The 12,186-nt window shown below is 42.4% G+C and overlaps 1 protein-coding gene across 4 annotated transcripts in view; it reads right to left on the reverse strand.

Annotated features, from left to right (window-relative positions):
* WAC (WW domain containing adaptor with coiled-coil) overlaps positions 1 to 12,186 on the reverse strand; it is a 119,017-nt gene that overhangs the window by 65,822 nt on the left and 41,009 nt on the right. For 3 of the 4 annotated variants that reach the window (XM_073581720.1, XM_073581719.1, XM_073581721.1), the window contains exon 7: positions 8,888 to 9,199. The exons of the other annotated variant lie outside the window; for it this stretch is intronic. In XM_073581720.1, the coding sequence (XP_073437821.1) occupies positions 8,888 to 9,199 (312 nt within the window). The remainder of the gene's footprint in view (positions 1 to 8,887; positions 9,200 to 12,186) is intronic. 4 annotated transcript variants of the gene reach the window in all.

The following is a 12,186-nucleotide window of genomic DNA, read 5'->3' on the forward strand; positions in this document are numbered from 1 at the left end:
TGTTAATGTTTATTTTGGGCGCTTTTATTTCATCATATGATCATTGCAAAATTAGTAATCTTGACATTTTCACACTGGCCATTGGGGTTTTTTTTTAGACTAATATTTCCTCTTATTTCAGGATGAGTTCTCAGCAGAGGTGGAGCTACGATTGGTAACGGCTCTATACACCGCTGATAACACAGGATCCACCACAGTAGGTGATGTCCCTCTTTACAATCAGCTTTGCACACGCTCAGATGCTTCAATATGAAAACAGGGTCATTGTGGCAAAGGTATAAAAACAAAACCAGAAGCAGGAGTCTAGAATAGCTCCAGTGACCAGTGTTATAAGGTCTAATTTTTATTTATTTTCAATACAAATTGTGATATAGTGAGAAAAAAAACATGAACAAAAATGATTAAAAATACATTTTAAACACAAAAACCCAATTTAAATATTAGAACTTTTTTCTGATAAATCCTCTTTTAATGATGTCATCCAACAGGTCAGCACAACTCCTGTAGATATGCTCACGTTTCCTCCTCTTTTGGAAAGTAATTTGCCTACAGTGGATTTTTGCTGTGATGTATACACTTATTCTGCATTATATGGTTCATCATAGGTGTTATATAAAACATGTACAGGGAGTCTGAATAGGAGCATATTACATATAGAGTCTGCAGGCTACATTTAGCCCAGATTTGGGCCCTCAGATTATCAGGTGACTCTTTGGAGATGGCTATTATGTATACTGGCTCCCTATTGGTTATAAGGTGTCTATTTTTGTATGGGGACTGCTGCCTTAAAAGGGTGTATCCGGGACTATACAAAAAATATATATATCCAAGCACTAACAGGCAGGTAATTGCTACTTGCCTGACTGTTGTGCACGGCGCCATTCTTCCCCGGCACAGAGCAGTCACACACAGCTCGTGCCAGCGATTCAGCTGCATCTGTTGACGCGATGGGACTTCTGAGGTCATTCTGATTCACAGCCAGCTCCCCCAGTTAGGTACCAGGGAAGAACAGCGCCAGGCACAACAGGCAGGTAAGTTGCAATTACCTGCCTGTTAGTGCTTAGGTATTTTTTTTTTTTGTAAAGTACCAGATATCCCCTTTAAATTATTTTTATTTGAATTGTTTCCCCTACTTTTTCCTTGTGCTTGCTTTCCCACTTTCTGAAGTATCTCATACATTTTACCCCTTTGTTTCTCTTCTACGTGTTAAGTTTACGTTACTTCCACTGTATTGTTGTATTAAGGCATATCAGAAACTGGCAGGCCATCATCAACCATTGTTATCTGAGCCATTTTCCTATATATTAAATCATAGAATCATAGAATCGTAGAGTTGGAAGGGACCTCCTGGGCCATCTGGTCCAACCCCCTGCTCAAAGCAGGATTCGCTAAATCATCCCAGTTAGATGTCTGTCCAGCCTCTGTTTGAAGACTTCCATTGAAGGAGAACTCACCACTTCTCGTGGCAGCCTGTTCCACTCATTGATCACTCTGTCAAAAAGTTTTTTCTAATATCTAATCTGTGTCTCCTCCCATTCAGCTTCATCCCATTGCTTCTAGTCTTTCCTTGTGCAAATGAGAATAAAGTTGATCCTTCTACAATGTGACAGCCCTTTAGATATTTGTAGACAGCTATTAAGTCTCCTCTCAGTCTTCTCTTTTGCAAACTAAACATTCCCAAATCCTGCAACCTTTCCTCATAAGACAGGGTTTGCAGACCGGTCACCATTCTGGTCGCTCTTTTCTGAACTTGCTCCAGTTTGTTGATGTCTTTTTTAAAATGTGGTGCCCAAAATTGGACACAATATTCCAGATGAGGTCTGACCAAAGAGGAGTAGAGGGAAATAATGACTTCACGTGATCTAGACTGTATGCTTCTGTTAATACATCCTAGAATTGCATTTGCCTTTTTTGCTGCTGCATCACACTGTTGACTCATATTCAGTCTGTGATCTATTAGTATACCCAAGTCTTTTTCACATGTGCTGTCACTTAGCCCTATTCCTCCCATTCTATATATGCTTTTTTCATTTTTATTGCCCAGATGTAGTACTTTGCATTTCTCCCTGTTAAAAACCATTCTGTTAGTTGCTGCCCACTTCTCCAGTTTATTTAAATCTTTTTGAATCCTCTCTCTCTCTTCTCTAGTATTAGCTATCCCTCCTAGCTTTGTGTCATCAGCAAATTAGGAATGTCTCGTACATACGCTCCCACATCCTCTTCCCAAAATGTTGGCCAGTTTGGAGCAATAAATGCTGAAATTCAATAAAACAATCTATTTTTCTTCTACCTGTAATTCTGGAGTGCTGTGGTTTTCATTGAAGCGGATAGTTGGTAATATTATCATCGGGATCTCTGGAAATTATGCATATGCTCGGAAGATCTATGAAGCAATGACTCCTTCAACATACCTGACTTCATGTCTGCTTATGGCCAGGTTTACAGAAGTGTTACGCTAAACTACCTCTGATCGTCAATACATTTGTTAGTCGGCAACAGCATGTTCATACAGCCTGGCCACACTCCAGATGCACAAAGAACAATTGCTATATCATTGTTCTTGAAAATGTGTCCTGTTTACACAGCAAGATGTGCTGCCAAGAATAATGATAGTTTCACACGATGAATGAGAATTTTGGTAGTTTATCACGGGCTGATCAGTAGAGATGAGCGAATATTTCAATATTCGGTTCGGATTACAATAGCCGTATTTGCAATATTCACCGAATGCCTTTGGAGTCAATGGGCGTACAAATGAGGAAATAAGTTCGGAAACGATCATCACAAAATAGGTACAAATACATCAAATTCAGATTTAATGATCGTTTTACGAACATACTCGCTCATCTCTACCGATTAGCAGCATGTTAAATCTCCCTGGGAACGCTCGTTCATGATAATCAGCCAGTGTCAACCTGCCCTACATCAGTGCGGATGCTGCTGTGATCACAGCACATTAGCAAATTCCTACCATAGACTGCCTGTACCTCCCCGTTTAGGTCACTAATTCAATTTGTTTTAGAGCTCTACTTTCTCAGGAGGGAGAAAAAAAAAAAGGGCTGCAGAAAATTAAATTCTCACCTACTATGACCGATATTAACATGAATAGAATGTGCAGCCTGCAAGTGAATAAAGCCTTCATTTTTTAAATCTATATTTTAACCTTGCCCAGTACTGTTTAGATCAGTGGCTCCCAAACTCCAGTCCTCACGGCCCCCAATAGATCATGTTTTCAGTATTCCCTTAGTTTCGCAAAGGTGATGGATTTATTATTAAGGCATCAGAAATTTCCACAAGTTCTCTCACCTGTGCAATACTAAGGGAACCCTGAAAATATCATGTGTTGAGGGGAGCTAAGGACGGGGTTTGGGGAACATTGGCTTAGAGGGTTATTCCCAACATGGAAAATTTGAGTCTGACTGCTGATTCCCCAGACTGTGAAAGGAGTCTCAGAAATGTCCTGTGAGAATGGGGCTGTGGACAAACATGCGTGATGCCATTTCACTTATGCTGCAAGATATCCAAGCACTGAACTTCGCCATCTCTGGCAAACCCATAAAAAAATGAATAGATCAGTGTGGTGCATGCATATTAGTGCTGATTCCATTGGGGAAAGTGAAACCCCACCGATCAGAAAGTAATCACTTACCCAAAGGCTAGGCGATATACTTCAAAGATCGGAATAACTCTTTAAAATGTATATCTTTTTCTTGTTATAAAAATTTATTTTTTAAATATGGTATTTTTTATTTGCCTACTGGGGATCTGCTTTTTGTATTAACCAATAACTGCAACTCTGGGTTCCTTTTTAGCAGTACTAAAAAGTCAGCACGTGGCTCAGAGGTCAACACGGTTGTCTTGTAGCAATGTGGGCCCGTGGTTCAAATCTGAACAAGAGCAACACATATATGGTGTCTGTATGTTCTCCCACTGGTGGCATCACTTGCATTAGCCCTTCATACACATTAGAACAGTGTCTGTAAAACGCGGAGACGTCAGTGAAAACAGCCAACAGTCATCTTTTTTGGGGGGCCCCCCAGATTGTGTCAGGGGAAAAAAAAGTCAGGAAGTTTGCATTATTAGCACCCAACGCTTTTGTCATCATTTGTGAGAAGATCTGTCGGGCAGCGTTTTTTTCCTCTTTCAAAGCAGAGTACTTATGTGAATAGGGCGAGTCAGGAAAAATAAGCAACATCCGAATGAGCGTTGGGGAACAAGGCATAGAAAATAATACAAATTTAAATTGTGCCCATTTTATTTCAAAAACTTAAAGGAATAGGGGACATTAACTGATGTCCTTTCCTTGACTTAAGGTAGCAAGTGAATGGGGATGAGATGCATTATAAGGAACAGTTACAAGCAAAATTAAGACGCTGTGTACGTTAAACAACGAAGGCAACATGGCACTCAATCATGGCTCTTTCGTACTAAACACAAAAAGAGAAAAAAAATATTCCAAAGCTTGGGTCATAGGCATTATTACCACTTTACAAATATCAAGCAAAATATTTCTAGCCTGTTATTTATTCATTAAGTGGTTGTCCACCTTTGGGAAACTTTTTTATTTTTTACTTAAAAAGCAAATATTTGTTAGTCTAAAGCATTTTTGCAATTTGGTTTCATAAAAAATTTAGCATTTTGCTTTTGCGGGCTCCTCGTTTCCCAGCAGACTCAAGTTTGATGTGATCTGTGTTTATAAAGTAGCCGAGGAGCCGTTTAGACAGACAAACCGGCAACTTTTATTGATTAATGGTCGTTTGAATGAATGTTTCCACAACAGACCAAATCCAACTATGGTATATTTGCTGAGCAATCTACTACCCCCGTCACACAGCGAGATCGCTGATTTTGTGACACCACAGCGATCTCGCCAGCAACATCGCTGTGTGTGACACACATCAACGAACGGGTCCCCTGCCGGGTATCGCTGTTCATGCAGGATCGTCCTGGGCCATTTTTTGATCGCTGCTATCCCGCTGGCCAGCGCGCATCGCTGCGTGTGGCAGCGGGAGACCAACAATCAGCGATGATCCCAGCTCTGTAAGCAGACGTTGGGAGCTGGTAGATAAGGTAAATATCGGGTAACTAAGCGGCGCGCATCACTTAGTTACCCGCTGTGTACCTTAGATACCTGCGTGCTCGCAGCTCCCGGTGCGAGCACGCTGGTATCTAAGGTACACATCGGGTAACTAAGTGCCGCTTAGTTACCCAATATTTACCTTAGATACCAGCGTCCTCGCTGGTCCTTGATCGCTGGCGAGTATGCCTGTTTGACAGGTCACCAGCGATCATGTAGCGATGCACCAGCTTTCCTGACAAGGTCAGGATCGCTGGTGCATCTTTAAGTAAACGGTACCCATAGTCTTGAGCAGTGAAAGTCCTGTTTGCATAGGACAAGCAGATTTTTTTTCTTTTTCCTTTTAATGCTGCATAAAAAATTACTTCACCTAATGAACAAGCATTTTGCTCAATCATCACGGTATCAGCAGCCTATTTACACAGCAAGATAACTGCAAAACCAGTGTATTTAACAAGGCTCGGTCACGATCATTTTGCAGACTAGATGCCCCTTAAGAGGCGTCCAGAAAGAGATGAAAGATCTATACAGTGTGTCCGTAAAGTCATGGTGCACTTTTGACAAGTCACAGGAAAGCAAAAATAGACAAATGTGAAATCTGCACCAAATAAAAGTAAAACTCTCCCAGTTTGGGGTTATGTGAAGCAACATGTGTACATTGAACGCATCAACGACATTAATTACTTAAAACAGAGAATCACAGACGTTATTCACTCTGTACACCGGACGTCCTTACCCGTGTGTGGCACAAACTTCACTACCGTTTGGATGTGTGTAGGGCAACAAATGGAGCCCACATCGAACTGCACTGAATAGGTATGAAACTAGGAGTTTTTCTTTTATTTGGAGCAGATTTCACATTTCTATCGTCTTTTGTTGCTTTCCAGTGACTGGTCAAAAGTGCACCATGACTTTTCGGACACATTGAAGACTCCCTGATAAGACTATCATAACACGCTCACTGTTGGAATTCTCAATGAAATAACTTGGCAGCCAGCAACCAACAGTACAACACATCCTATAGAAAGAAAACTGTACAATGTTTAATGAAACCCAATAGCAAAAATGAAATTTTAGCCCCAAAACCAGGTATACTTATATACAAAAAGAAACCCACAAAGCTTCAGCTCGGCCTACGTGATAACAGGTGTACTAATGGCATCATGGCTCCCAATGGAGGGGTATATATAGTTTGGCCTGTGGCCACTAATTACAAGCAGTAAGACTGCTGGAGTATCAGCGACAGAAGAAAAGAGGAGAGTATAGTTTGCAGTGATGAGCGAACATGCTCGGGTAAGATGTTATAAGAGCATGCTCGGGTGCTACTGAAGTGTCTTATTGGATAGGATCTTGTAGATAGGAATACCCCTATTAAAGACCCATTTATGCTATCATCCGTCAAAGAAAATTAAGGGGGGAGTGAAACATAGGGAAGTATGGTTTATGAATTTAATAAGTCAGCAGATTTTATAAACAAACTACCGTATATACTTGAGCATAAGCCTAGGCAACCAATTTTGCCACGAAAAACTGGGTAAGCTCATTGACTTGAGTATAAGCCGGGTATGCATGGCTCCCCGGTCCCAGTCCTTGTATGCATGTTTCCCATTAAAAAAAACATGCATCCTACTCACCTTCCTGCACGCCCTCGATGCATCTCGTTCAGGCGCCAGCAGCTATTCCTGCCAAGCGATCACGTGGCCATGCTCATTAAGGTAATGAATATTCACTCCACGCCTATGGGAGTGGAGAGGCGTGCATATTCATTACCTTAATAAGCGGGGTCACGTGATCGCTCGGCTGGAAATGTTGATGGCGCCGTAACCAACGAGATGCAGCGAGGGTATGCAGGAAGGTGAGTAGGATGTCTTCTGGGAGCCGGCGGCTGCCACTTTGCGCGCTAGAAGAGAAATGAATATTCATTTCTCTTTAGCAGCCGGCACAATTACAGCCTCAGACACCGGCTCCTGCGACCCGCTGCTCCCCCTCCCCCCGCAGGCCCTCTGGGACAACTGACCCGTATATAAGCTGAAGGAGGCGATTTCAGCACAAAAAATGTGCTGAAAACCTCGGCTTATACACGAGTATATACGGTATTAGTGCTTAGTGAACGTGCTCGTACAAGGTGTTATCTGACCATGGACGGGTGCTACCTGAGTGTCTTCGGTGTGCTCAAAAGACATGTTCAAGTCCCCGCGGCTGTTTGACAGCCGAAATACATGCAAGGATTGCCTAACAAACAGGAAATCCATGCATGGTTTATTTACAAAACCTGCTGACTTTAAATTCATAAACCATACATATATCCCTATTTTTCACTGCCCCCCCCCCCCCTTAATTTGCTTTGACGAATGATAGTATAAATGTGTCTATAAAAGGCTTAAAGGGGCATTTCTATCTACAAGATCCTATTCCAATATGTAGTAGGTGTAATTATATTAGCAAATACCACAAATTAGAAATGTTGTATGATCTGCTATGTGTCTTTCCTTGTGTGTAGGCATTGTAGGACCTTCATGGTTACGACCACTAGCAACTAGCTGTCACTCGATCAGTGGTCGTAACCATGATACCTAAGGGTCCTGCAATGCCTGCACATGATGAAAGACATAGCAAATCAGAAAAACTATACCGCATTTGTAGTTGGCAATATTTGCTAATATTACTTCACCTACTACATATTATTACACCTACTATATATTGGGATAGGATCTTGGAGATAGGAGTACCCCTTTAAATAAAGAATTGTTTGAAGGTTTGGAACAGAAGTGTAAGTCAGGATCATTCTTTCTAAAGTGAAGTTCAAGTGAGCACTGAACTTTTTGGATTCGTCACGCCTGCCTCATCCACCTAGCAGTCATGTGCCAGAAATGCCTACTTTCAACATGCACTAGTTTGGTCTATAAATCAGACTAGTCCAAGTTGTGAATATACCCAGGCAGATGTAATGTCCAAGTGGAAAATTGCCTATGTGCACAAGTGAGCTTGGGTCTGTTGCACACACAGAAAAGTTTGTCTGAAAGCACCAAAGGCCAAATTCAGACATACCCATTTTTGGTCTCTTTGCTGTTTATGTGCGCAAAGTACCTCTCAGACCAACTTTAGCTTTTGTGCACATTCATATGTGCAATTTTCCACGACTTCATAGGGAAAATAAAAATCGCAATATCCTCAAGTCTGGTCTGATTTATTTAATAGAGTAGTGCATGTAAGTAGTAGGCAGCTCCTGCACCTGTCCGTTCTGCAGTCGTGACTGGTCCATGAAGCTCAACTCTCATCTGTAGTTAGCCCAAAACATAGTCTGTTCCAGCAGCTGTGGAGAAATTTAGTGTAGCCAGACCCTAAATGTGGGCATATAGCAAAGGGTCTCCTGCTGGGAAGACGTTTTTCGGACTCAAACAGAGCTGACCCAAGTGCTGGGATTCTCTGACTTTTCTCTTTACCTTTCCCCCCACAACACAGCACACAATCCACATTTAATGGCAATGATTTTCTGGTCTGATAACGTGCCAGTGAGATATGAGCGATGGTTCCTCGTAGCTGTACAGATTCAAGTACTGATTACAATTTAAGTCTAATCATGTAATAACTATCACTAGAGAGGACCACAGCAGGTAATGCTGAACGTCAGGTCCCTCTGCCAAATCCTACCATGTAACCTGGCACGTATTCTGCGCTAATACAACCGACAGTTCAGCCATGATGGAAATGTGATCATAAAGCAGAAATAAATTCCAACTCGCGCTCACTATGCAGAGCATCTCCCCTCCCCCCCCCCCCCCCCCAAATATTCCCAGTGTCACACATTACCTTTTCTGTCCGATTTTTGTGCTGGGATGGAAGATGTAGGGATATGCAGTTTCGATAAAGCGGCTGCTCCGTTTGCGTCAAATGACTTTTTTGGAGGAAGATTGTCAGGCTGTACTGTAAAAGTACTAGAAGGAACAGAGCTTGGGGCAGCGGACGGGTGAACCACCGGTTTAATGGGGTGCTGCGCCGGGGCAGCACTACTGTGAGTCTCTGTTCTGGGAAGTCTGTAGTCTCTATCATTGTGCCGGCTTGTCTGCGACAAGATATTCTGTGGAAGCATGCTGCTGGCGTCATTGGAATGTTTCTCATCAACTGGGGGGGAATTTTTATAGAAAGGAAAAAAAAAAAATAAAAATAAAAAAAAAGCTTAATACAGCAACATGACCATTCATGTTAAAACGATGTACATTGTACAAAGCTTGGCTTATCCTTCTAATAGAAACTGTGTTCAATTACAAAGAAAATACAGAATTCTCACAGGTTCTGTACGGATAAACCTTCACTGGCGGAGCATACACTGCTCTTGCGTGCCCTACATTTATATAAGTTATGCAGGGAAAGGGGGTTTAGGTGTAGAGAATATACATTTTGGGGGGAATAAATTAAAAATAAAATGCACAGTTTCTTAATGAACTTTATTTAACAGGTTTTTATTTTTACTTGATTTAATCATCTAGGTTTGGGGTAGGATCTCAGACCTCTTACTTCCCAAGTCCTGATTAACAACTCACTGCCATGTCAGACTTCCTGAAGAGTGGTCCTTCGCTCTTTCCACTGCCAAGAAATCCAGCGCCTTGAAAAAAAAAAACTATCATATGCTCGCTTTCTAAAACTGAACATGGACAATACAGAATTCATCATCTTTCCCCCATCTCACTACCCCTCCACCAGACCTATCCATCAATGTCAATGGCTGCTCACTTTACCCAGTCCTGCATGCTCAGTGCCTTGGGGTGATCTTTGACTCTGCCCTCTCTTTCAAGTCACATATCCAAACCCTTGCCTCCTCCTGCCGACTCAAACTCAAAAATATTTCCCAGATCCCTACATTCCTTGACCAAAAAACTGCAAAAACACTCATACACGCCCTCATCATCTCCCACCTCGACTATTGCAACCTCCTACTCTCTGGCCTTCCCTCTAGCACCACTCCAATATATCCTAAACTCTGCTGCCTGACTAATCCACCTGTCTCCCTGCTATTCCCCAGCTTCTCCTCTCTGCCAAGCTATTCACTGGCTTTCTATTGTCCAGACGCTCCAGTTCAAAACCCTAACTATGACATACAAAGCCTTCCACAACCTGTCTCCTCCATACATCTGTGACATGGTCTCCCGGTATTTATATACGCAACATTTGATCCTCTCAAAATCTCCTTCTCTGCTCCCCTCTTATCTCTTCTTCCCACAACTGCATACAAGACTTCTCCCGTGCTTCCCCCATACTCTGAAACTCTCTACCCCAACACATCAGACACTCGCCTACCATGGAGACCTTCAATAGGAACCTGAAGACCCACATCTTCCGGAAAGCCTACAACCAGCAGTGATCCTCACTCGACCAGCTCTACCCTCTCCTAGTGTATCGTCACCAATCCCCTGTAGACTATGAGCCCTCACAGGCAGGATCCTCATTCCTTCTGTACTTGTGTGTGCCTTTTATTGCTCATGTTTATTGTACTTGTCTTTGTATGCCCCTTTTTCACATGTAAAGCGTCATGGAATAAATGGCGCTATAAAAATGAATAATAATATCCTGTGAACTCTTCCAGTTTTTCACCATACAAGCACAAACTTAAAATTTTACAGAGATTTTATGTGATATACCAAAGTAGCAAGTGTTTGTGAAGTGTAATGGAACTGATACATGATTTTCTACTTATTTTAAAAATATAAATCTGAAATTGTGACGTGTTTGTATTCCGCTCCTTGTAGTCACATACCCGTAAATAAAACCCTGAGTGACAAATTGACAGAAGTCATATAATTAGTAAACTGAGTCCACCTGTGTGTAATTTATTTTCAGTATAACTACAGCTGTTCTTTGAAGGCCTCATACGTTTGAAGAGGTCCAGCGCCTGCGCACTGCAGTACTCTGTTCTGCACTCAACAGGGCAGATAAAGTACGCGTGCGCAGGAGCCGAGGAAGCAGCAAGGAGGAGGACATCGTATGAAGATGGGAGGCGCCGTACGGGATGGCGACACCCATCGGACCGGACGCTGGGGTGAGTATAATGTAACTCTTTTTCCCTCATCTTTCAGGGTACATCGGGGGCTTATCTACAGCATTACAGAATGCTGTAGATAAGCCCCGGATGGCAGTGGCCGCAGCGGATAGTCGAAAAATAGGGTGACAGATTCCCTTTAACCTCTCTTTCCTCCGGCATCTTTCCCTCTTCATTCAAACACGCCATCATAAACCTCTTTACTTAAAATACCATCCCTCGACCAGCGCTGCATTTTTAACTATAGCCCTAATACAAATGGAGATTCAGTGGCGCTTGTGTATGAGTGTAACTCCAGCAGCAAACACTAAGACACCTGTCACAAGGGTGTCAAAGAAATAGGGTAAAATAACTAATAATATTAGTGTGCGCTTGGAACACTCAAAGAAGAGGGAAATCTAAATTGGGTGGTTATAGAAAAAAAAAAAAAAAAACCACCTCTTATAAGTGCTCTTTATGTAGCTGGATAATAGCGAGAAAATAGCAATTAGTAATAGTCAATTGTAAGACCTCAGAAGAAGTGCTTAAGGGAAAAAGAATATATATAGATGCTGGTGGCAATCTTAGTTCCAACCTGAACAATCACAAACTAAAAAGGCATGAGTGAGGGTAAAAACCTGAAATCACTGAACAGGTTATATACTGCAGGGTAATTCTCCCTGATAGTAGCTTAAAAAAAAAAGGTCAAAGTCAAATTGCAGCCTGTGAACGGCTGTGCAGAGTAGCCGCAATAGTAAATGCACAAGTCAGAGAGCGGTACCTGTAAAGATAATGCGATGCGAAGTCCTCACTCCAGTAAGCGGTGAAACTTAAAATAGCGCTTTTTGCTCCAGCGCTTGGAAAAGGAGGGGGGGGGGTTTGTACACTGGGGTATAGATGAGTTACAGGGCCTGCCCCGGCCGGTGGCAGCCTCCTGTCAGTGTACCTCCAGCTGTGGAGTAGACGTGAGCGGCCTCTTGTGCTCCCGGTGTCTGTGAGCTGCTCCAGTTATACAGGACCTTCGTGATGCGAGTCAACACATGACCACGTCAGTTTCAATTGCTGGTGGTTGCGACGGGGACCAATGGACTTTCCA

The sequence above is a fragment of the Dendrobates tinctorius genome, unplaced genomic scaffold (genome assembly GCF_039654945.1).
Source record: "Dendrobates tinctorius isolate UK_male_01 unplaced genomic scaffold, ASM3965494v1 ptg000070l, whole genome shotgun sequence".
NCBI classification, from domain to species: Eukaryota; Metazoa; Chordata; class Amphibia; order Anura; family Dendrobatidae; genus Dendrobates; species Dendrobates tinctorius.